Genomic DNA, 27,305 nt, shown 5'->3' with positions numbered 1-27,305 from the left:
CTGTATGCCAGGTATTTCAAAATTCTCCAAGCCAGGCTTTAGCAATACGTGAACTGTGAACTTCCAGATGTTCAAGCTGGTTTTAGAAAAGGCAGAGGAACTAGAGATCAAATTGCCAACATCTGCTGGATCATCGAAAAAGCAAGAGAGTTCCAGAAAAACATCTACTTCTGCTTTATTGACTATGCCAAAGCCTTTGACTGTGTGGATCACAAGAAACTGTGGAAAATTCTGAAAGAGATGGGAATACCAGACCACCTGACTTGCCTCTTGAGAAATCTATATGCAGGTCAGGAAGCAACAGTTAGAACTGGACATGGAACAACAGACTGGTTCCAAACAGGAAAAGAAGTACATCAAGGCTGTATATTGTCACCCTGCTTATTTAACTTATATGCAGAGTACATCATGAGAAACACTGGGCTGGAAGAAGCACAAGCTGGAATCAAGATTGCCGGGAGAAATAGCAATAACCTCAGATATGCAGATGACACCACCCTTATGGCAGAAAGTGAAGAGGAACTCAAAAGCCTCTTGATGAAAGTGAAAGTGGAGAGTGAAAAAGTTGGCTTAAAGCTCAACATTCAGAAAACGAAGATCATGGCATCCGGTCCCATCATTTCATGGCAAATAGATGGGGAAAGAGTGGAAACAGTGTCAGACTTTATTGTTTTGGGCTCCAAAACCACTGCAGATGGTGACTGCAGCCATGAAATTAAAAGACGCTTACTCCTTGGAAGGAAAGTTATGACCAACCTAGGTAGCATATTGAAAAGCAGAGACATTACTTTGCCAACAAAGGTCCGTCTAGTCAAGGCTATGGTTTTTCCTGTGGTCATGTATGGATGTGAGAGTTGGACTGGGAAGAAAGCTGAGCGCTGAAGAATTGATGCTTTTCAACTGTGGTGTTGGAGAAGACTTTTGAGAGTCCCTTGGACTGCAAGGAGATCCAACCAGTCCATTCTGAAGGAGATCAGCCCTGGGATTTCTTTGGAAGGAATGATGTTAAAGCTGAAACTCCAGTACTTTGGCCACCTCATGTGAAGAGTTGACTCACTGGAAAAGACTCTGATGCTGGGAGGGATTGGGGGCAGGAGGAGAAGGGGACGACAGAGGATGAGATGGCTGGATGGCATCACTGACTCAATGGATGTGAGTCTGAGTGAACTCCGGGAGTTGGTGATGGACAGGGAGGCCTGGTGTGCTGCGATTCATGGGGTCTCAAAGAGTCAGACATGACTGAGGGACTGAACTGAACTGAACTGAGGTATTTCATAGGTACTGATGATATAGTTATAAGGCAAAGTTACTAACCTTAAATTTACACAGCAGGAATATAATTTAGGTAACTGCTCTATTAATAAAATATCATTAATTATTTTCACATGCCTTTCTATAAGTAAAGCTGAACTGAGAATGGGAAATACACACAATATAATAAATATATAGTACTACATGAGAACTCAGTTCAGTTCAGTTGCTCAGTCATGTCCAACTCTTGACTACCACTTCAAAAAACATCATAAATAATACATGATTTGGGAACTGAGGTTATCTGTTCACTCCTCCATATACTGTTCTCAATATGACTAATTTGGCTATTATCATTATAGTAAGAATAAGCATAGTAACAATGTGTTATTAAATTTGGTGCAAGGAAATATTCAGAACTCTGTGTAACACTGGGACTAATCTAAAGATTCCAGCTCTGTCATGGCAGATCCATGGGTAGGCAGTTTCCATAGGCCAAGTGAAGCAAGGAAATGGGTGAGAATCAGGGAAAAGCCATGCCCTCCAGTGACCAGCAGCCTGTGGCTACAATAGCTATTGCCTGGTGAAACAGAAGTGGTCAGGCAGGAATGGGCTGAAACTCAAGAAGGCAGTTGTTTATTGATTACAGGGTTTCAGCTATTTTATCTCTTTTAAACAGCAGCTTCCCCATAAGCTTCATGGTAGAAGGTTTAGAAAGTCAAAGACACTAACCCTCTTCTTCACCGTAAATCCTATCTAGGCCTAAGTACTAGATCTCAGAAGAATTTTATATTTCCTTTGTTTCACTTAATTAACAGCAGTCTTCCAATTTATCCATACTTTTGTTTCCCCCTCTTAAATATGCTTTCAAACAATATTACAGCTATACTTTCTCAAAAGAATGAGAGTATAAACAAAGTAGGGAAACTGTTAAATAACACATATGAAGGTATTTAAAAACTGGGATTCATGTTTTCCCCTGCATATGCCATTATCAGTTATACCACTTATTGCACTATTGTCTTCATGAAAATAACTGAAAAATTAAAATAATACTGTGATAAGGAGCTTAGTTATCCGTCTTAGTACAGTGGGGACAAAGATAAAATTCATTAAACCTGCTTAAAGCTGTGAATTTTCAACCTCCCAGTTTCATACTTACTGGGCATGCAAAAAACAGAAAAGCTAAAATTAAACTGTGTACTCAATTTTATAATTATTAAAGAACATGTAAAACATACTAGAAATATATTATCACCAATGCTGATTAAAACATGAGGTATAATAATCTTATTTTTTAAGGGAATGGGAATGAAAGATCTCTTACAACTTTCCAACTTTCTCATATGAATTCACTTGACTCTTTTGAAAAGGAATTACCTGCCCTCAAAGAGTTTATAAGTGTCTACAGGTCCAATGCCATTGAGCATACTGACAGTCTAAGTGAAATTAAATCTGTCCCACCTCTTTTCTCTTGCTCCTGTGTATTATTTTGATGTACCAAAACTTTGGGGAAAAAAAATTAACACTCCTCCTTGAATAAATCATAAAACAGGGTATACTGATTCTGAAAAGCACAGTATCTGTTTTTCTTATACTCAGCAAAAAAGAACTGAATTTAAATTAAAATGCAAATAAGCCAACTACTTTGGTGACTTAATACTGTTAATATTTAAAAATAAGACATGAAAAACAATGGCTTTGCTCTGGGAACACCCTATACTTTTTAACTACCAAGTAAACAACCAAGAGTAATAAATACAGAAATATGAAGCTGAAGAAGTAAACTAAGCCACCTACTACTTTTACATACATTTACCTCCCTTGGTATTATGCTATGTTTTTTAAAACCTTACTTTTCCATGTATCTAGCATAGAGTTAGAAATACAGTAGCATTTAGTAAATATTACTTTTTTGAATGACTGAAAATACACCTGCTTAAATGTTCTGGTTGCTGGGGCTACTTTATACTTCACCCTAGTGGTCACTAGTTTTGCCTTTCAAATACAGACTTTTGGACTGTGTGTAACAAAATAAAAATTACAGTGCAAATTGAAGGTTAAACATTCCACCAGTTAAAATTTGTCTCAACCGACTTTCCCTCTTGATAACTGGCTATGATGCTTCTAAATAAGACAATGAAGAATCCAACTATGTGCAATATACCTTATCATGAAATGTACTTTACTTTATCTGAAATCTCTGAAAATCACTATTATATGTTTAACAGTTAAAATCTGCAGAGTACTATCCTTAACCATGACTTACCACAGCAATATTTTGACACTTTCATATCAAAATGCTATGACAAAGAATGAGTTACACTTATCAAAATGCAAGTGATTTAAAAATGTCAAAGAAAACGTAAGTACCATCACCCTCCAACACTCCATATAAAATTATTAAATGAAAAAAAAGTTGGTAAATGTTTTCTAAGATTCAATACCAAAAGAGCAAGTTATTCTAGTTAACTAGAAAAAATGGCATTAACTAACGAAAAACCCATTCTCTGAGTGTAATGAGTGATTTTTAAAATTTTGGACCAGAAAGACTTATCTACAAAAGGAAGAAGGATAAGAACAAAGCTTTCAAGTAAAGCATGTCTTCTGGAGAAGTACTATAGAGGGGATTTTTATTAAGAAAGTGATTTTCCTGGAGATAAGAAGGGGGTGATGATTTAAAACTGCAGCAAAAACAACACAATTTACTCTTCAACCCACTCAATTCTATATATATACATACGCCTTCTGTTCCTTAACTTTAGCCAATTGCCAGCATCTCTCCATTCTCTAATTTAGTTAATGCTGTTGTATTAGCATTAAAAATAAATTCAGTTAAATTCTACTTAGGTGATTCAAGATAATAAAAAAAATTATAGACTTAACAAATACAAAATAATAGATGTGTTGTAGTCATTTGGGGAAACTCCTGAATTTCCCAAAAGACATTATCCTAGCTTAACCTTTTCACTTGCTACCATGGTTCTCTTAAGGACATCTTCTCAATCTGTGTCCAATTAATGATTATCTTTAATTGGATAATCCATACTGAACTATTATGTTCATTATAGTTTCCTTTTCATTCCTACTATACATAAGCACTACCTGAAGTTCCATAACTGAGGTTTCTCTCTTTCTTTCTCTCCTTCTACTATACAGTTTTTCTCCAGACTGATTCAGGTGATATTCTGTATATCCAGATGCTATCACATACTTCCAACAATCAAAATAATCCCAGATGCAGATTATATTTCTATATATATTTTCTGATTTTTAAAATTTTTTCTTAGCCTGAGACTCACATTTTCAATAATATGCAAGATAATAACAAATATATCCTGTTGAACTCATTTATTTAACTTAACAAGTATCTATTGAGGACCTTGTATGTGTTGGCACTATGCTAGGAGCTGACGTGCAAGGCAGATGTGGACCTTACCTTCACAGGGTTTACAAAGTGGTCTAAGAGGAAAGATAAACCATAAACAGAATAAGAAAAATACAATGCGTTGGAGCAGGGGTTTTCAAACATTTTGGTCTCAGAATCCCTTTCCACTCTTAAAAAAAAGATCTCAAAAAACTTTTGTTCATACAGGTTATATAAATTGATATGTACTGTATAAAACAAGCTGAGAAAAAAAATTTTTATTTAAAAAACAGCAAAAATAAAAATCATCATAGGTTAACATACGTAGTATTTTTGAAAAAAAATTCTACTTTCCAAAATAAAAATGTTAATGAGAAAAGTGACATTGTTTAACATTTTTTGTTGTTGTTGTTGCAAATCTGGCTAAATAGATAATAGCTAATCATGCCATGATGTTTTAGTTTGCCTTTTGTGTACTTCCCATTTCATCATGACATAATAGATAATTACTCAAGAGTTACGTTGAATACGATTTATAATTTTTATTGTCTCATCACCAACAATTTTAAATTGAAACTGGCCTTTTTTTAAAAAAAATTGTGGGTTCATGATGAAGAATACAATGACTATTAATATAACTTGGTTTCACTGCCTTGATCGTGCTTAGATACCAGTAATTTTATCTACCACTTCTTCTGAACTATCAGTACAAACAGCAACATAGTAAAAAAAGGCAAATACTATTTTAATATTAACATGAAATACTTTGAACTCACAGACCTCCCCAAAAGGGCTTCAGAGACTCCTAGAGATCCATGGATCATACTTTGAGATCTGCTGTTAGTTAGAGAAGTATGTAGCTTTGTTGATGATACCGAACCTAGGAGTAAAGGAAGTTCTTCCTCAGAGTGTTGAATGTTTAAGACTATATAAGGATTAAAAGGAAATTATGCAGGTTGAAGGGGTTAAATGCTGGCTTGTGAGAGGGATATTCTAGGCAGAAGAAAAAACACCAGGCAGAAGCTAGAATTTTACATGAATAAAAGGAAGTTCAGTATTATTGAGTCATATAGTTAAAAGGTATAGAAAAGGTACCAAGGAAATGAGGGATGCAAAGGTCAATAATGAAGGATTTTTTATGTTATGCCAAGGAACCTGCATTCTATCTCAGAGCAAAAGAAAATCCCTGAATGGTTAGGAGAGTTTGCCAAGTGAGCATCAGGTTTATGTTTCAGATAAAATTCTCAGGTTGAACTGTGGATAATGAATTGCAGTAAAACTGGAAATAGGAGTCTATTGTAATTGCCCTGGTGGGAAAAGAGGACACAGAGGGGTAGACAGACTGAAATGATATTGATAACTTGGAAACAGTAATAGGACTTGGTGATAAACTAGATGTGTGAAGTGAGATAGGGAAGGAGTCAAGAATAAATCTTTAAGTTTCGAGCTTTGGCATACAGATGCATTTAATGAAAAAGGCAACACTGGATGAGGAACAAATTTGGGTGATTCAGTAGTAAAGGGGAAAATATTAGCTTGCTTATGATACAAAGGTATCTCACAGGCTTTGTCAACAATAGGTAAATAACTCCATTGAAGTAACTCATTGATACAGAGAACTGTTAAACTTGCACTGTGCTATGCTTAGTCACTCAGTCAGGTACAACTCTTTGTGACCCCATGGACTGCAGCCCACCAGGCTCCTCTGTCCATGCAGATTCTCCAGGCAAGAATGCCAGAGTGGTTTGCCTTGCCCTCCTCCAGGGGATTTTCCCCACCCAGGAATCGAACCAGGGTCTTTTTCATTGCAGGCAGAATCTTTACCAGCTGAGCTATGAGGGAAGCCTTGAGATAGGGAAGGAGTCAAGTAAAAAATCTTTAAGTTTCTAGCTTAGGCATACAAACACATTTAATGAACAAGGGAATACTGGAAGAGGAACAAATTTGGGTGATTCAGTAGAAAAGGGGAGAATATTAGCTTGCTCACGATATAAAGGTATCTCACAGGCAAAAATACAACCAGAGAAGTTTAGCAGGCACCTAGATATGTGAAGATCAGATCAGAGCTCTGAACTGGAAATACAGATTTGGTATCATCAGCATATACATGGTAACCAAAATCATGGAAGTAAATTAAGCTGCCAGGGGATGATATGAAAATGAAGAGTAGAGAACACAGGAACCACATTTAAAAGGGAAAAAAGGGGATGCGCTGCTATTAGGTTGGTGAAGAAGTAATTGTGCTTTTGGATGAAAAAGTAAGTGTGCTTTTGAACTGTGAATTTTAGATCATTATAACTAGACTCAAATACATCTTTACTAATCAAAATAGGAACAATTACAGTCAACTAATTTTTGCCAATGAGAAATAAGTTTATTCCTACAACATAAAAATCTGTACTCTGGGATTCAGTGAACTCTTGGAAAGCATTCTGCTGGTTCTGGAAGCATGTTCCCTGTAAAAAGTTGTTGAGATGGTTGAAGAAGTGGTAGTCAGCTGACGAGAAGTCAGGTGAATATGGAGGATGAGGCAAAACTTCATAGCCCGATTTGTTCAACTTTTGAAGCACTGGTTGTTGTCAGGTGGTTGGGCATGGTCATGGAGAAGAACGAGGCCCTTTTTGTTGACCAAAGTTGGCTGCAAGCTTTGCAGTTTTTGGCGCATCTCATTCATTTGCTGAACACACTTCTCAGATGTAATTGCTTCACTGGGATTCAGAAAGCTGTAGTGAGTCACATGGGCAGGAGACCACTACACAGTAACCCTGATTTTTTTTTGGGTGCAAGTTTAGCTTTGGGAAGGGATTTGGAGCTTCTTCTTGGTCTGACGACTGAGCTGGTTGTTGCCGGGTTGTTGTATAAAATCCACTTTTCATTGCATGTCACAATCCAATCATTGTTGCTACACAAAATAAGAGAAGATGACACTTCGAAATGACAACTTTTTTGGCTTGCAGTCACTTATCAAGCTTTTTCACATTTCCAGTTTGCTTCAAATGAGCAATGACTGTAGAAAGGTTGACGCTGAGTTCTTTGGCAACTTCTCATGTAGTTGTAAGATCAGCTTCGATGATCCTCTCAATTGGTTGTTGTCAATTTCCAGTAGATGACCACTTCGCGTCTCATCTTCAAGGCTGTCATCTCCTTTGCAAAACTTCTTGAACCACCACTGCACTGTACGTTTGTTCGTTAGCAGTTCCTGGGCCAAATGTGCTGCTGATGTTGTGAGTTGTCTCCACTGCTTTACAACCCATTTTGAACTCTAATAAGAAAATCACTGGAATTTGCTTTTTGTCTAACATCATTTCCCTAGTCTAAAATAAATATAAAATAAACAGCAAGTAATAAATCATTAGCAAAAAAATATAAAGTGAGAAATGTGAATTAAAATGTCATATAACATAACCACATTTATTTAAGAATGTATTCCAACATCACACAGCAAAGTTCAACAATGCAAAACCACAATTACTTTTACACCAATCTAATATTAAGAATGGACAAGAAATGGACTGATACAAGGACATGTCCTTATATAGTAGATGTATTAAGATGAAGACTTTTTTTTAAAAGATGAAAAGGAGAAATGGAAGAGGTTGTTAATAACCACTAAATTATCATTAAGAACAATAAAACAGGTAATAGGACATGCCTCTGTCACCCCCATAAAGTGAATAACATTCACTGATATTTTAGGATGAGTTTTACTAGGCTTTAGGTAACTCATTCGGAGAAGGCAATGGCACCCCACTCCAGTGGAAAATCCCATGGATGGAGGAGCCTGGAAGGCTGCAGTACATGGGATCGCTGAGGGTCGGACACGACTGAGCAACTTCCCTTTCACTTTTCACTTTCATGCACTGGAGAAGGATATGGCAATCCACTCCGGTGTTCTTGCCTGGAGAATTCCAGGAACCGGGGAGCCTGGCCGGCTGCTGTCTATAGGGTCGCACAGAGTCGGACAGGACTGAAGTGACTTAGCAGCAGCTGCAGCAATAACTCATTAGAGAATGGTAAATTGTTAGTTAAAACACCAAAGACCCTATTTTCTAAATTACTTTTCTGTAATTCTACATAAGTCTAACTAGCTTTATATTTTTATTAGATCAAATTTGATTCAATTCTAATTACTAAGATAATAAACTGTTTTAGATAGTAAATCTTTAATTTACTTTCTATTGAGGGCATAATATACAAACTATAATAAAAATCTTTTAAACTGAGTTTAACAGAATCTGGGGGGAATGCTTTATATCTTACCAAGGAAGCACGTTTAGTTTAAGAAGCCCTCCAAAAAGAATTTTGGTCATCATTTTTATATACACAGTCATATCCATTTCATCTAAGTTATCAAATTTGTGGGCATAGTTATTTGTAATATTCCTATATTATCCTTTTACTGTCCATGGTATCAGTAGAGATCGCTTTCTTTCATTTTTAAATATTAGTAATTTGTCTTTTTTTTTCTTGGTAGTTTGACCAGAGGTTTATCAGTTTTACTGCCCTTCAAAGAACCAGCTTTTGGTTCCACTGATTTTCTCTGTGGTTTCCCTGTTTTCAGATTTCATTAATTTCTGTTCTAATTTTCATTATTACTTTTCCTTTTACTTTAGATCTAATTTGGTTTTGTTTTCCTAGTTTCCTATGGTAGAAGCTTATATTACTGATTTTACATCTTTCTTCTTTTCTCATATATGCATTCAATGTTAAAAATTTCCCTCTAAGCCTGCTTTCACTGTAGCTCTTCAATTGTGATAAGATGCATTTTCATTTAGTCCAAAGTATTAATATTTAAAAATTTCTACTGTGACTTTTTATTTGACACATATGCTAATTAGAGAGTCTACAAACATTTTGGGCCCTTCTAGCTCTCATTGTCTGGAATACCAGACCACCTGATCTGCCTCTTAAGAAATTTGTATGCAGGTCAGGAAGCAACAGTTAGAACTGGACATGGAACAACAGACTGGTTCCAAATAAGAAAAGGAGTACGTCAAGGCTGTATATTGTCACCCTGCTTATTTAACTTATATGCAGAGTACATCATGAGGAATGCTGGGCTGGAAGAAGCACAAGCTGGAATCAAGATTGCCGGGAGAAATATCAATAACTTCAGGTATGCAGATGACACCACCCTTATGGCAGAAAGTGAAGAGGAACTCAAAAGCCTCTTGATGAAAGTGAAAGAGGAGAGTGAAAAAGTTGGCTTAAAACTCGACATTCAGAAAACGAAGATCATAGCATCTGGTCCCATCACTTTATGGCAAATAGATGGGGAAACAGTGGAAACAGTGTCAGACTTTATTTTTTTGGGCTCCAAAATCACTGCAGATGGTGATTGCAGCCATGAAATTAAAAGACGCTTACTCCTTGGAAGGAAAGTTATGACCAATCTAGATAGCCTATTCAAAAGCAGAGACATTACTTTGCCAACAAAGGTCCGTCTAGTCAAGGCTATGATTTTTCCTGTGGTCATGTATGGATGTGAGAGTTGGACTGGGAAGAAAGCTGAGCACCAAAGAATTGATGCTTTTGAACTGTGGTGTTGGAGAAGACTCTTGAGAGTCCCTTGGACTGCAAGGAGATCCAACCAGTCCATTCTGAAGGAGATCAGCCCTGGGATTTCTTTGGAAGGAATGATGCTAAAGCTGAAACTCCAGTACTTTGGCCACCTCATGCGAAGAGTTGACTCATTGGAAAAGACTCTGATGCTGGGAGGGATTGGGGGCAGGAGGAGAAGGGGACGACAGAGGATGAAATGGCTGGATGGCATCACTGACTCGATGGACTTGAGTCTGAGTGAACTCCGGAAGTTGGTGATGGACAGGGAGGCCTGGAGTGCTGCGATTCATGGGGTCGCAAAGAGTCGGACACAACTGAGTGACTGAACTGAACTGAACTCAACTGAGCTCTCATTGTTATTGATTTATAGTTTAATTCTATTGTGGTTTGAGAGAATATCTTCCATTACTCAAATCTTTCTAAATTTGTTAAGGTGTGTTTTACAGCCCAGAATATGGTTTATTTGGTAAATGTTTTGGAAAAAAAAAAAAATCAAACTTTTTAAAAGGCATCAAAGTACTTATTTCATATCATTTACAAGTATATATGTACAAGATGAAGGAGGGTTGGGACACAGCTATCTTACTATTAGAAAGAATGGCAGTAATTGGGGCTTGGGATAAAACTCAAAAAGTAACATCTCAATTCTGAGCTATAGATGCTATTTTAAAAGTGACTCCTCATTTTCACTTTTCACTTTCATGCATTGGAGAAGGAAATGGCAACCCACTCCAGTATTCTTGCCTGGAGAATCCCAGGGACAGAGGAACCTGTTGGGCTGCCATCTATGGGGTGGCACAGAGTAGGACACGACTGATGCAACTTAGCAGCAGCAGCAATAAAAAAATTTTGGTCTTCATAAAATGTAAGCGAAAAAAGACCAAAGGTATTTTTGCTATGTGAGAACTTACCTGAACCCAGAAATCAAAATGACTTTATTTTGGGATAAGACCAGGAAAGATAATCTTTGCTATCTACATTTGCAAGTAGCACAGTGATAAAGAATCCACCTACTAATGCAGGAGACTCAAGGGATTCGGGTTCAATCCCTGGGTGGGGAAAATTCCTTGGAGGAGGAAATCCCAACCCATTCCAGAATTCTTGCCTGGAAAATTCCATGGACAGAGGAGCCTGGCTATAATCCATGGGGTCACAAAGAATCAGACACGACTGAGCACATCTAGCTTGCTATGCAAAATCGCAAGTCAAACAGATTCAGATAACAATAAACACATATCACCTATAATAATATCTATAAATAGAGTAAACATCTGACCTTTGACTATTTCATCTACCTCTCTGCAAGTGCTATGTACAAGAGAGCAGAGATTCTCTTTGGGAAAACTGAGTATTATTTTGTACTGAGGATCACTTTATATTTAGATGCATACAGTGGTAGATTATTTATGATAAAATATAATGCAGAATGATTGTTTCAATAGCATAGCAAGAGCAGTTTACATAAAAATTTTTATACTATATGGTCTCTATTGTGTAAGAAATGAGGCCTATTAAAAGGACTGGAAAGAAATATACCTAAATGTAACCAGAATTAAGTAATAATTTTTCCACATTTTCATACTGTTATCTTATTTAATTTGTAGTCAGAAAAATATACAATAATTACTTTAATACAACTTGAGAAGTACTGTAATAGAGCTATAAAAAGGTTTGCTATTGGTACCAGAGTATCAATTCTTTTGAGATGTTCAAGTTAAATTCTGAAAGGGAAGATATTTCAAATATATCCTAATGTAATATAGCAATAGTTGATCAGATAAAGGATATACTGCACTTGCAACTGCCAGTGAGACCAAGCATATACCACTAGGGAAATTTAAATAGTTCCATAATACTAGAATACAGGCTGCAGTAAGAGGAAGAGGAATAGGAAGAATAAGTATACTTGAACATACTGGGGCCAGATGCTGTATGAAATAGTTTCTAGAATGAAGAAAATCTAAACCTAGCCATCTTAGGCTAAGATGTTTCAATGCTTAACTTCAATATTTAAACCATTGATAGTTAAACAATGACATTAATAGTTAAACAATAACATATAAACAATCATATTTCTTTTAAGTACTTAAAACTACTCTTTTTCCTTTAAAATTAAACCAGAAACTGAAATGTGACTATAGCAAGGGAGAGGCTGGCAAATACACTCTTCAAGAAACAACTATAACAAAGAACACAATCATGAAAAACAACTATTTGAGGGCTCAAACATACACAAGCATGTTGCTAAGTGTTAATTCATGAAAACTAGCTGAATCTTGGTTAACAACAGTGGGGATTTGTGGTGCCTTTGCCTGAAGCCACTCTCATTACCTTCACCCTTTGCTCAGTTGGTATGGAAATTCTTTGAGGATAGGGCTGGCTGTGAAAAAAAGCAACTTCACTTCTGGAAAGGGTTAAAGAGATTTTGAGTCAAGAGTGAAAAACACACACAGAATTAAGTAGCAAACTTGGTAAGGAACAAACAGGGAATGTAAGCAGCTATGCTAGCTTCAGGTTGCAGTTTTGGTTGGCCTGAACTGTAGACTGGAAGGCTGGTCAGAAATTTAGAAATTCCACAAAGATTCCGGAAATGAGAGAGACACAGAAGGGCTACAGAAACTCTTCACATAGCCTTGGCTGGTTGGGAGGCTAAATGAACATGTACGGGAGACCCATGAGGGCCTGATGGAAAGCAGAAGGTGAGGCAGACTTGAACACTGCCTTAATTTTAAATGTACTCCCAAATCAACACACATCCACTGGCAAAGGCTGGAGGCCTCACAGGTTTAGAGAGGTATTTGAGCACAACTTCTGACTTATCATCGACCCGTAATCTGTCTAGACACAGTTGCAACCCTAGCAAACCAGCCTAAAAAATTAAAAATAATAATGTACAAACTACCAGGGAAACAGATCCCACAAACTAAGTACAGGCAGACTACTAAAAAAACCATCCCTACCCATCTTCCTTGAGGGAAAACCCAAACAAGAGTTCCTATAACAAATGATCAAAAATACATTGGACAGTTTTCAACAAAAAGTGATGAGACATGCAGGAAAAACAGCAAAGTGTAATCCAAATTCTAGAATAACAGCAGTAAATAGAAAGATTCTGAGTGAGCCCAAATGTTGTATTTAGCCAAGACCTCAAATCAGCTATTATAGAAATGCTCAAAAAAATTCAAAGAAACCATGATTAAAGAATTAAAGGAAAATATGACAATGATGTAACAAACAGGGTTATCTCAACAATGAAACAGAGCCTGTAATAAAGAACCATATAAAAATGCTAAGATTCATATTTCCCATATGTACCTGGTTTTTTGGTAGTTGTGTAACTATATCATTTCTCTCTTTTTTTTTTTTTTTTTTTTGCCACATCATGTGGAATGTGGGATCTTAGTTCCCCAACCAGGGATTGAACCCATGTCCCTTGTGTTGGAAGCACAAAGACTTAACCACTGGACCATGAATGAAGTCCCTATAATTTCTTACACTGGTCAATATTTTTAAAATACTTAAGAATGAATACTTGAAGTATAAGCTGTTTAGCAACTCATTATGCTTTATAAGCTTTGTAGTAACCTTTGAATAAAGGTAAAGATCTTTTCCTACAGAATTAATCAAACGTATGTTAATTTTTTAGTGAAATTGTTTATACCTAACTGGGTTTTCCTGGTGGCTCAGATAGTAAAGAATCAACCTGCAGTGTGGGAGACCTGGGTCCAATCCAGGAGTTGAGAAGATCCCCTGGAGGAGGGCATGGCAACCCACTCCAGTATTCTTGTCTGGAGAATCCCCATGGACAGAGGAGCCTGGTGGGCTACAGTACATGGGATCACAAAGAATCAGACAAGACAGAGTGACTAAGCAAAAAAAAAAAAACAAAAAAAAACCCAACTAGATATTTCAACATGGTACAAAATCAAAATAACCAAAGGAAATGTTAAGTTGATAATCACAGGTGTGTAACTGTTTTAAGAGTTTAGTTTAATTTCCATGGTTAGCCTTCACTGTCTGTCAGGAATGTTTCTAGAATTATTTTAAGGGAGTAATAAAATATTACTTGATTCCACAAACTTATTCTGATACTACAATATATAAATAATTTTAATACTATTAGTAATTAATTGCACTGAACACACAGTGAAATACTATTTAGTCATAAGAAAGGGGGAGATCTTGCCATTTTTGAGAATACAGATGGACCTTGGTCATTACACTAACTGAAGTCAGACATGAAAAGACAAATACTATATGATCTTCTATGTAGAATCAAAGAAAATCAAACTGATAGGAACAGAAATCGGATTTGTGATTGTCAGAGATAAGGATTTGAAGATAGGAGATTGGGTGAAAGGTATTTTCAATTAAGTTCTGGAGATATAATATCCAGTGTGGTGAGTATTGTTAACAATACTATACTGAATAAAGTTCTCATAAGGAAAAAAGGGTAATTAGGTGAGGTATGGTTAACTAAACTCACTGTGGTAATCTTTTTACATTATATACATATTAAGTCATTTTGTTGTATGTCTTAAACAATGTTATATGTCGACTGGTGGCGGTGGTTTAGTCGCTAAGTCATGTCTGATTCCTGCGACATCATGGACTATAGCCTGCCAGGCTCCTCTGTCCGTGAGATTTCCCAGGCAAAAATACTGGAGTTGGTTGCTTTTTCCTTTTCCAGGGGATCTCCCAGACTCAGGGGTTGAACTCACATTTCTCCTGCGTTGCAGGTGGATTCTTTACCACTGAGGTACCACGGAAGCCCCTATATGTCGATTATATCTCAATAAAACTGGGAAAATACTCCTGTATTTATTAAATAAAATTTGTGCCTATATGCATATGTATTACCAGCAGGCAGGTTTTTATATTGACAATAAAATAATGGCAATTAATTCTATTAGTAATCTATGTGTTAGTCACTCAATCATGTCCAACTCTTTGTAACTCCACGGACTGCCAAGCTCTTCTGTCCATGGACTTCTCCAGGCAAGAATACTGGAGTGGGTAGACATTCCCTTCTCTAGGGCATCTTCCCAACCCAGGAATCGAACCTGGGTCTCCTGCATCGCAGGCAGATTCTTTATCAGCTTAACCACCACAGAAGCCTGATCATCATCATCATCATCATCATCATCATCATCATCTTCTATCAAGTCTTTATTTGTGCTTTCTTTGTTAGTGGACAGCCACTTTAAATTTAATTTAATTGGATTTTGCTGTTTTCATATTTTGTATTACCATAAATATAATTATTATAACATTTAATGAATGATTCTTTCTCATTTTTAGTAAGACCAATCTATGCTATGGCACTATTAGTTTCCCATATGTCCCTTAAAAGTTTATGCTACTTTCCTATGTAATAGTATTACAAATTTACATTTCTCAAACTAACACTACCAGAGAAGCAAACTGCCCACTACCTGATGTAAACCATTATTTTACATTATTAACACAGATATACTTACTCAGTTATAAATTCAGGGTTTGTAAAGCTGAGGTTGGTTAAATGACCTTCAAGTTTAGAAGATTCATGCGTATTTAAGGCTGGAGTGGTCTTAGTGCCGAGTATAGCTCTTTTCTCATCCTTTTCAAGTGCTTTTCTCTTCCCACCATTTTGGAAATATTCTCTGCACACACTACAATGCAAAATAAAGTTATATTTTAAACAATAGTATGGATATAAAATAAAAATGGACAAATATTACCCTTTATTAATAAAAATGGGAAATTTTCAAATTATAGTTTCATATTTTTAAAATGTCACATACAGGTTAAGTTTGAGTACCTGTAGCACTTTCAAATTTTTTACCATACAACAAAGCAAGATCATAGATTATGTTTAATAAATTAGAAGTGTTTTTTTCAGAAGCACAATACCTGTATGTTTTGCTGAACTTTATTCTTAGCTAAAACATAAGTTCCTCCAGAAAAGCTTAGATAACTCTGCTATTCAGTGACACATTCAAGAAGAACAGTAGTCACTATTAATTCTGAGCCAGCTCTGCTGGTAGCACAGCTGTTTTTCAGATCCCTCCTAGTTTATAAAAACAAAGGCACAAAATCAGGTTGCCAACATAGAAAGAAGAGCATAAAAATCTAGTTCAGGTAAAAATAGTATCATATTATAAAGGTATACATTCAGAAAGAACAAAGGTTTGAATATAATAGTGATTTTTATAATACCTGGAAATTATTCCTACCCATCAAGAGACCATTACTGTTTGTCCTAATTTTATAATATAAATGAATATTAAAATGCAGATTTTTAAAGATATATTGGAAAATATAAGCCCATATCAGGTTGTTATCTAGAATCAGACACTAATGACTGGTATTAACATTAAATATTAAACGATTTTCTTCATACCTAATACAATTTTGGAGAAGGAAATGGCAACCCACTCCAGTATTCTTGCTTGGAGAATCCCATGGACAGAGGAGCATGGCGGGCTACTATCCAAGGGGTTGTAAAGAGTTGGACACAACTGAGTGACTAATACACAATACAATTTTAGGATGAATATAGTAGGGTACCATGCCTGGGTATGTAACAGAGCAATAAATATGAACCACAGAATCAACTCAAGATATTCACTAGCTATTAAAGACAAGAAACTTATAGGAAAAAAGACTGCTGTGATCTACCTCTGGCCCTTGAGCTTATGATATGACAGGAGACACACAATTAAACAATTAACTGATATACTTATCAAAGTTTAAAGTGAATGTGAATGGAAGCTAAACAAATCTTTCTTTACAGAGTCTTAAAGGTGGCTCAGATGGTAAAGCGTCTGCCTACAATGCCGGAGACCCAGGATCAATCCCTGGGTTGGGAAGATCTCCTGGAGAAGGAAATGGCAAGCCACTCCAGTATTCTTGCCTGGAAAATCCCATGGACGGAGAAGCCTGGTAGGCTACAGTCCATGGGGTTGCAAAGAGTTGGACATGACTGAGAGACTTCATTTCACTTTACTTCAAATCATTATTATTCCATATAGCTCATTCTTTGAACAAAGATGGACTATTTTTCTCCACAGACACTGACTGATACAGTTCCATAAACACATGGCTAGAGAAGAACTGAAAAAGTACTTTAAAACTAATTTTTGCAAGTACAACTATGGTGTGTAAGGAAACAATGCCCATTTCTCCTCACACTTAAAAAATACTATTAGCTCAATTTCAGTTTGCCTAAATATCTATTAAAGATGTCTTTAACTGATCCTATGGAGATTTAATTTTAACTCAAATTATATACAAGAGTTGAAACTCATTTATCATTAATCAAACATTTATTAACTACCTATCATGTGCCAGGTACACAGGTGATGGGAAAGCAAATTGAAGAAGACACTGCTGCTTTCAAGGAGCTCAAACTAGTGAAGGAGACATTTATATAATAAAGAAAATACAATTTATAAATATCATCCAGTCTAAAATCAATAGTATAAAATCTGATTTTAGAAAGATGAGTAGGAATAAATCAGGCTAGGGAGAACATTAGTTAAGGAGGAAAGTCCTTTCCTGGTAGAGAACAGCATGAGCAAAGTCAAGGAAAAGAAAAGCATCATGGATCCTGCAGAGACAGACATCACTTCAACGCATGTGAAATTTAAAGTGCCAGGCAGAAAACACATTGATGGACTCATAAATGAAAAGGCCCTGAGGCCAAAGAGAGGAATGATAGCCAGGTGACACTTGGAGAGATAAGCAAACCTGAGATCATGAAAGACTGACAGGCCAATGTAGGAATGTGGCCTTTAGAAATCTAACCTAATGACAGAGTGGTTTACTGGTTTCTTGGAGTGGGGGGGTAAGGCTGACTACAACGGTATACATTAGAGCTTTTTAGAGTAATGGAAAAGTTTTATGTCTTGACATGGTGGTGGTACATAAGTGTAAACAACTATCAGTACTCACTGAACTGTACACTAAAATGGGTGTATTTTATTGTATGTTAATTAAACCTCTGTAGGGTTAATTAAATACAGCCTTAAAACCTTGGAATTAATACTAAAAATAATACCTTTATCATATACACAAGGGTAAAAAGATTGCTTACCTTTCTATTAGGTGGAACCATACAGAATTGCTGATATTCAATTGTTCTTGATCCATAAACAGTGCAAAACTGAACCAAATTTATATGGCTCAATCTCATAATTACCTAGAAGCTGGACTGCAAAATACTTAAAGGGCTAGGATTCCAGATACTCACAGAAATCCTATGTGAGTACACATCTCCATACACAAGTTCCAAAAAACATACAAATCATTAGGATAAGAGCACACACAGCTCATACCTATGGCATAACTAGGAAACAGGAATAGTACCTAATTATACATGTAATTTGGAGACAAAAATCTGAGGCCAACTGAGTTGGCTTTGAAATTATCCAAGTACAGAGTCAGATGAGGACTATGTAAAAGAGGAAGGTATGGTGGGGTCTCTAAGGTGGCAAAAAAAAAAAAAAACAAAAAAAAAACAGATAAAACCGGCTAAGGTTTACTACCAAGACAGTCCAACTCTGAGTGGAGAAACCTTAAGAATGCAGAATGCAGTGAAATAAAGAATTAGCCACAGGAAGGCCAAAAAGAAAAAGTTTGAAAGGTATATGAGAAGGGCTGTCACCAAAGGTGAAAGCCTTGAGAAGGTATTATTTCTGAGGGAGAAAGGAAGCACCATGAAAAAAGGGGGTATCTCTGGAGGTGTGCTGATAAAGGGAAGGAATGAAGCAATGAAGAATAAAGAGCATACTGACATAAGTTATACCCATTAAAAAATTCATGTATCAGCCAAAAGAGGACTGTATTTATTAAAGGAACTCCACTTATATATATGTAGCAATCAAACAAGGTTCTATGGAATTAAGAAACCAAGTAAGTCACCCAAACCCCTACCTATATGTCTAGAGACACTCCAACATAATAGTCAAAACACATTAAAAAAGTCCAATAAACCCAGCAACCATACAAGTTTCTATTAGAAGGAAAGACAAATCGAAACTTTTCAGTAGATGAAAATTCTTAAAAACATAAAAAATAAAAACAGCTGTAAAAGAGAAGAAAATTGTAACAATACTTCAATATTAATTATATATAATCAAACAATTGCAGATATGAAAAACATTTCAAATCGGAGATTAACTAAAAAGCTGAGGATAAAGAAGAACTAAATAAATAGCCAGATATTCCATGAATATGAATAGGAAGACTCAATACTGTCACTATGTTAGTTCTTCTCAAATTTATACATTCAACACAATCCCAATCAGAAGCAGAGCAAAATACCGAATTGACAAAAGAAATGGTTTCTAGAGTTTACACAGATGGGCAGAAGATCCAGGACAGCCAACACGGTGATGAGGGAGAGTAAAGCTGGAGGACTGACACATTCTGATTTCAAGACATAATATAAAGCTGTTACCATACTATTAGTAGTGATCAGGGACAGTATACTGTTGGTAAAACAATAGACAATAGATCAATGTGGACAGAATAGAGAGCCCAGATATAGGTACATGTAAATGCATTTAACTGATCTCTGACAGAGGAGCAAAGGCAATACAGTGAAGTAAAGATAGTCTTTTAAACAATGCTGAAACTGGATCAGTTCAGTTCAGTCGCTCAGTCATGTCCAACTCTTTGAGACCCCATGAATTGCAGCACGCCAGGCCTCCCTGTCCCTCACCAACTCCCGGAGTTCACTCAGACTCACGTCCATCGAGTCAGTGATGCCATCCAGCCATCTCATCCTCTGTCGTCCCCTTCTCCTCCTGCCCCCAATCCCTCCCAGCATCAGAGTCTTTTCCAATGAGTCAACTCTTTGCATGAGGTGGCCAAAGTACTGAAGTTTCAGCTTTAGCAGTATTCCTTCTAAAGAAATCCCAGGGCTGATCTCCTTCAGAATGGACTGGTTGGATCTCCTTGCACTCCAAGGGTTCAAAAGCATCAATTCTTTGGCACTCAGCTTTCTTCACAGTCCAACTCTCACATTCATACGTGACCACTGGAAAAACCATAGTCTTGACTAGACGGACCTTTGTTGGCAAAGTAATGTCTCTGCTTTTGAATATGCTATCTAGGTTGGTCATAACTTTTCTTCCAAGGAGTAAGCGTCTTTTAATTTCATGGCTGCAGTCACCATCTGGAGTGATTTTGGAGCCCAAAAAAATAAAGTCTGACACTATTTCCACTGTTTCCCCATCTATTTCCCATGAAGTGATGGGACCAGATGCCATGATCTTCGTTTTCTGAATGTTGAGTTTTAAGCCAACTTTTTCACTCTCCTCTTTCACCTTCATCGAGAGGCTTTAACTGGATACTAAATACTAAAAATGAACCTAGACACAGACAATACAACCTTCACAAAATTAACTCCAAATGGATTACATACTTAAATGTAAAACACAAAACCATAAAACTCTTCAGAGTTTTAAAAGTTTCCAGAAGAAAATCTAGATGACTTTGGGTGTTGTATCTAAAAAGTCAAATGTGAGTCACAATCTGTAAAAGAAAAAACTGAGAAGCTAGACTTAACTAAAATAAAAAAAAAACTTCTGCTCTGCAGAAGACAATGTCAAGAGAATGAGAAGACAAGTCATAGACTAGAAGAAAATATCTGCAAAAGATATATCTAATAAAGGACTATTATCCAAAATATATAAAGAATTCTTGAAACTCAACATTAAGAATATGAACAACCTGATTAAAAAATGGGCAAAACACCTAAATGGACACCACAGTAAAGAAGGTATATAAATTTCAAATAAGCTTAAGATGCTCCATGTCATATATCATTGGAGAAATAAATGCAAATTAAAATAGCAATGAGATATTACAATACATTATTATAATGACCAAAATCCAGAACACTAACAACACTGAACACTGTTGAAGATGTGGAACAAAACTCTCATTCACTGCTAGTGGGAATGCAAAATGGTACAGTCACTTTGGAAGATAGTTGGTAGCTTCTTACAAAACTAAATATATTCTTCCCATATAATCCAGCAATCAAGTTTTGTGGTATTTACCAAAAAAGGAACACTTATTTCCACACATCACCCTGAACATGGGTGTTTATAGCATTTATTCATAACTGCCAACATAGGCAAGCAAACAAGATACCCTTCAGTTGTTGAGGTTCAGTTCCTAAGTCATGTATGACTGCAACCCCATGGACTATGGCATGCCAGGCTCCTCTGTCCTTCACTATCTCGCAGAGTTTGTTCAAATTCACGTCCATTAAGTCAGTGATGCTATCTAACCATCTCATCTTCTATCAGCCCCTTCTCCCTTTGCCTTCAATCTTTCCCAGTATCAGGGTCTTTTCCAATGAGTTGGCTCCTTGCATCAGGTGGTCAAAGTATTGGAGCTTTGGCAACAGTCCTTCCAATGAATATTAAGGATTGATTTTCTTTAGGATTCCCTGGTTTGATTGCCCTGAAATACAAGGGATTCAAGAATCTTCTCCAACACCACAATTTGAAAGCAACATTTCTTTAGTGCTCAACCCAAAACCCTAGAGTATTTTTCCTAGATTAAAGAAGACCACATGGGTAACAATTAAGTGCAATAATATACACTGAAGTATTCAGGAACAAAAGTATTGTGATTTCTGCAACTGACTTGCAAATGGTTCAATATAGTGAAGGGGAAAGGAGAGGAAATAGTGGAGGTGGGGAGAAAAAGAGAAAAAAGATTATAAAATGAGACTAAAATAGCCCAACATTTTGTTCAAAACAGAAGGAAACAAAGTGAGTCAAAGGTAGGGTTTTGGGTTGTTCGGGATTTTTTTGTTTTTTTGGTGTTTTATGACATGGACATCTTGTAAAGTCAAATTATAGACTGTCCCTCAGTTTGGATTTGTATGGTTGTTTCTTTGTAATTAGGTTCAAATTAAGCTTATTATTAGTAAGAATATCACATAGGTGACATTGTATCCTTCTCAGGGTACTATCAGGCAAATGATATCTATTCTGTGTTCATTTTTTTTTCCCTTTCAAATAGTCTTTGCATCTTGTAACAAAACTACAAAAAAAAAAAAAAAAAAAGCTTTTGGAATGTAATAACTCATATAATATCATAATTATAAGATATTTTGAAAGCATGAGCTTCATCTATGACTTCCGAGATGTTGGTGAAAAGGCTGGAGGCAAATAAAAAGCATTAAATGAATTTTAAAAGATAGTTTATAATGCTGAAGGCCACAATTCCCAATGAAGCAATGTGCTATGTATCATAGCAGCCATCTTTACAAAGCAGAAACTCCATGAAATGCATGGAGAAACAGACACAACTAAAACAGGGAACTTTAAAAACATCACTGAGGTATTCTCATTTTTGCTGGTGGAATTAAATGATATAACTTCTATGGAGGGTGATGTGGCAATATCCAACAAAATCACATATGTATTTACTCTTTTACTCTGCAATTCCACATCTACAAAGATACAATGTCAAAAATGCAAAATCAATATACACAAGGTTATTCATTATAGCTGTTACTATTTGTAACAGAAAAAGCTTGTAAGTAACATAAGATGAGTAAGATATCTATATACTGGTGATAGTCAATTTATGTGTCAACTTGACTGGACTATGAGGGGCCTAAATATCTATCAAACATTCTGGGTGTTTCTGCAAGGATGTTTCTAGAAAAGACTAACATTAAATGGGTAGACTGAGTAAAGCAGATTTGTTCTTCTTAATGAGGTTAGCTGTATCCAATCACTAAAAGGTCTGTATAAAGAAAAAACATTGACCCTCCCCAGAGTATGAGATTCTTCTTGCCAAACTGCCTTTGGGCTGAAACACTGAATTTTTCTTGCCTTCAGACTCAAACTGAAACAGCAGCTCTTCCTGGATCTCGAGCCTGGTGGCCTTAGAATTGGAATTATATCATTGGTTTGGTTCTCCTAGGTCTGGCATGTCAACTCATCCTGGAGATCTTGGGACTTGTCAGCCTTCACAAACATGAGCCGATTCTCTGGAGAATCCTGAATACAATATCAAATAGAGTGATCTCCGTGACATGCTATTAAGTAAAAATGAAAGGTACAAAAGACAGTGCATGACATGTACCATTTGCAGAAATAAGACAGGGTGGATCCATGTATACACATTGTATGAATTTGCTAATTTCTGCAAAAAGGAGAAAAAAGAAACAAAGAAAATGGAAGGGAGCCTCTTCTGAGTATTCCTTTTTTTGTAAAGTTTTGACTTTTGGACCATGTACATGCTTTATATTTCCCCAAGTTAAAAGAAAATAAGAAAAAAACCCATAAAACAAAGCGAAACTAACTGCATAGTAAATTGGTAACATAACCATAAACAAAAGAACTGTTTAAAGTAACTTTCAAACACAGTATTCTTTTAGTGAGCTATGTTCTTAAGACAAAAGAACTAACTGCAAAGAAATCTTAAACTTCACTCAGCTTATTGTTAGAAGTAAAATTGGTACTGTAATTTTGATACCATTTTATGTGAACTATAGAACAAAGCAAACACATTAATGTTATTCAGAACTAAGTCCTTCAGTGTAACAGAAGAGATAAGATAAAACATAAAACAAAGAAGTTAAGCAAAAAACCTATAATGTTACATTTGAATAGAAAATATCAGTTATGAATTTAAGACTATATATATATTTTAACTATGTTCACTGGAAAATTCTAGAAGAAAGGACATCCCAGTAGTACATCTCGTGCCCAGATCTTAATTTCTAATTACTATTTTCCACTACAAGAAATTAAGGCTCCTTGATTCTAGGTCTTGACTGGGAAAGTAAAGATTTACCTTGTCATAGCTACCAAGATACTGCTCAAAGGTAATGTCAATACACAGAAGCCAGCTTTGAAGAGGCTTCCACTGGCTAAATATGGAATAATTTAAACATACACATTCACAGACAAATCAAAGACTGATGGAAAAAGCAAATAAATAACAATGAAGAGGCTACAATAATATTCCCAAAACAAACAAAATCCACCAAAAACCAAACCAAACAAAAAAAGTCACAAAAAACTCACTTGTTACAATTGCAATCAACTATTATTGAAAACTGGTAATTAAACAGAAAGAATTACAAGTATATGTTTATTTTTACCTAGGCTTTCTATAATCATTCCCTGTTCATAAAGGAAGGTTTTTTTTATTTACAGAAGAATGACCGCTAATAAATGCAAGGAATGATATGATTAAAAAAAAATCATTTTGCAACCCCAAATGGAGTAATTTATTTAATAAACAAAATAAATCTGTTACTTGAAAGACTGTTGAGAGACAGGATTGATCCACAGGCCAAAAATGCCAATCTACACATTACTTGCTAATTACAACAGGAAAACATAAGTTTACAATGGAAGGATCTAGTAGTTACCACCTTAACCAAATGGCAAAATTTAGCATCTCTAACTGTGGAATAACCTGAATAAGAACTTGCTATCATGACGCAATATGAAGTATGCAGTCCACCTAATAAATATTTTGGCAATAATCTGAGACCTGAATCAACATTTTAGACTCAACTTTCACTTTAAAAGAAATAAAGGAGACTGAGGAAATATTTTAATGGAACCATGAGAAAATAATCAAATAAATTCATAACAAAGACACAAAGCTAGTTTTGGATTAAGATACAGACAGTTGCAAGAGGCCCCTGGTTGTGCTATAACTAAGGGGAGGGGGGACCTATACAATCTAAAAAATAACTGAGATGCAAAGAGATCTAATGGAACCAAATGTCAAAAGGTGACAAGCCCTCCTAGGTGAACGGATCAGAGGCACTTAGAGCATCTGCAGAAAGGGTGGGTGAGTGGTAAAGGATCAAGCCTTCCAAAGTAGAGGAATTTTGTTTGCTTAAAGGAAAAGCAGCCAAGCTTTCAATGGCAGCTTACAATGACGTGACAGACTGGAAACTTTAAGAAACTCAAATGCAGAGATTGTTCTCCCCATTCTGCTTTCCCCCTTAGGTCTTTTTGCAAGTAAGAAAAAGGTGGGGGAGAGAGGGGACTCACTGGAGACTTGGAGTGGGACTAAAAAGGCAAAATTCTCTGCACTCTTCCATGGGCGTCTTCCCTGATAGCTCAGTTGGTAAAGAATCCATCTGCAATACAGGAGACCCTGGTTCGATTCCTGGGTCAGGAAGATCCCCTGGAGAAGAGATAGGCTATGCACTCCAGTATTCTTGGGCTTCCCTTGTGGCTCAGCTGGTAAAGAATAATATGAAACGAGTCGCCAGTCCAGGTTCGATGCACGATACTGGATGCTTGGGGCTGGTGCAATGGGATGACCCAGAGGGATGGTATGGGGAGGGAGGAGGGAGGAGGGTTCAGGATGGGGAACATGTGTATACCTGTGGCGGATTCAATATATGGCAAAACCAATACAATATTGTAAAGTTAAAAAAAAAAAAAAAGAATCTGCCTTTAATGAGGGAGACCTGGGTTCAATCCCTGGGTTGGGAAGATCACCTGGAGAAGGCAAAGGCTACCCACTCCAGTATTCTGGCCTGGAGAATTCCATGGACTATATAGTCTATGGGGTTGCAAAGAGTCAGACATGACTGAGCAACTTTCACTTCACTCCACTTCCATGGGTGTACGTCCCAGAGTCCTGCTAGACGATGGCACCTGGAATATACACATGACAGGACTCACTCTCATGGCATTTAAAGCCAGAAGTGAACTGAAACTATCTAATGAGGTAATCCAGTTTCAACCGAGCTTAACTCCTGATGAGTTCAAAGTGTTCAATCTCTCATCTCAGCTGCCTATCAGAAAAAAGCATGCCCTCTCTGGGTAAATAATATTTAAATATTTACCCTAGTCTCTTCTAAATACTAGGCTAGTGTATATATTTTTATAATTACCAGACATACAATGAAGCAGGAAAAAATGATTCCTGATCGAAAGAAAAAATGGCCAAAAGAAACAGACCCACAGATTAACTTTATGTTGGAATAAGCAGACAAGGACTTAAAATAACTATTATAAATTAAATTATATGGAGGAAAATATTAACTGATGAGATGAAAACATGGAGAACTTTAACAGAAAAATGAGATCTTTAAAGAATAGCCAAATTATTATAGAAGAATCAAAAGAAGTCTTGAAAACCTCTCTCTTGGTAATAATAAAATAGAATAAAAAGCCAAAAAGAAAAATTGGTAAGGATATGTAGAATATTTGAAAAATGCCAGTAATCACTTTGAACCAACAATAAAAAAATACAGAATGTGGTATATTTTACAAATCAACTGACATTTCTTTAAAAATTCAATGCTAGGGAAAACAAAAACAAGAACCTAAAAAAAAAAATCTAACCACCAATACATGAGCCTTGTTATAAAGAATGTTTTGGGGATAATACAAAAAATCTGTATTTATGAACTAGATATTTTAGGAAATTAGGAAATCACTGTCGATTGTCTTAATGTATTTACAGTATTATGGTTATGTAGAAAATGGAGATGAAATAGCATGTTATCTGCAATTTACTTTCAAATGGTTCAGGAAATGGTGTGTTTATAGTTTCCTCTGTGTGGAGAGTTAGAAAAGGGAAATTCTTTTATTAAACATACAATTATAGCTTTATATCATACTTTGTTTCCAACTTAAATACTTCATATTACAAATAAAATTTTACTCATTTTTAGAAGGAAATCTTATGTATAAATTTCTTCAAGCTAAACAGTCAACAAAAATCTCAGCAGGGTAATGTCAGTAAGTTGTATTTCACATATCAAATTCCTCTTAAGTTTTAAGTATAAATACTGGAAGCAAACTTTTATCAAACCCCTCTTAAAGTTCATCTTAGCTTTCACACTGACACTCCCCTCTTAGAATCATCAGTAGGGAAAGGAAATACATATAACCCTAGTTAGAATTACAGATAACTCATTTCAAAATTCTATATTGTTTGAAGTCTTTTTTCACTCCCAAGTTTTAAGTCTAAGGTAAAGCCACTATAACCTCTCTTGTGTTTACTTCCCATAGTAAAATCTTTTCAGTATCTTTTGCCACTGTTCTTTTTTGGCAGTTTGATCTAAATTCTTATTAATGTTTGTTTTTAGCAGTTTGACCTAAAAATGACCTCTTTCAGAACA

The 27,305-nt window shown here is 36.0% G+C and overlaps 1 protein-coding gene across 2 annotated transcripts in view; it reads right to left on the bottom strand.

The window, feature by feature from the left end:
- The window catches only part of BMT2 (base methyltransferase of 25S rRNA 2 homolog), a 91,969-nt gene that overhangs the window by 44,473 nt on the left and 20,191 nt on the right, over positions 1–27,305 (bottom strand). For both annotated transcript variants that reach the window (XM_055590336.1, XM_055590337.1), the window contains exon 3: positions 15,661–15,831. In XM_055590336.1, the coding sequence (XP_055446311.1) occupies positions 15,661–15,831 (171 nt within the window). The remainder of the gene's footprint in view (positions 1–15,660; positions 15,832–27,305) is intronic.

The sequence above is a fragment of the Bubalus kerabau genome, chromosome 8, assembly GCF_029407905.1.
Source record: "Bubalus kerabau isolate K-KA32 ecotype Philippines breed swamp buffalo chromosome 8, PCC_UOA_SB_1v2, whole genome shotgun sequence".
In the NCBI taxonomy this organism is placed as follows: domain Eukaryota; kingdom Metazoa; phylum Chordata; class Mammalia; order Artiodactyla; family Bovidae; genus Bubalus; species Bubalus kerabau.
Note: the sequence above shows the minus strand (reverse complement) of the source record. Positions and strands in the feature narration are given on the sequence as shown.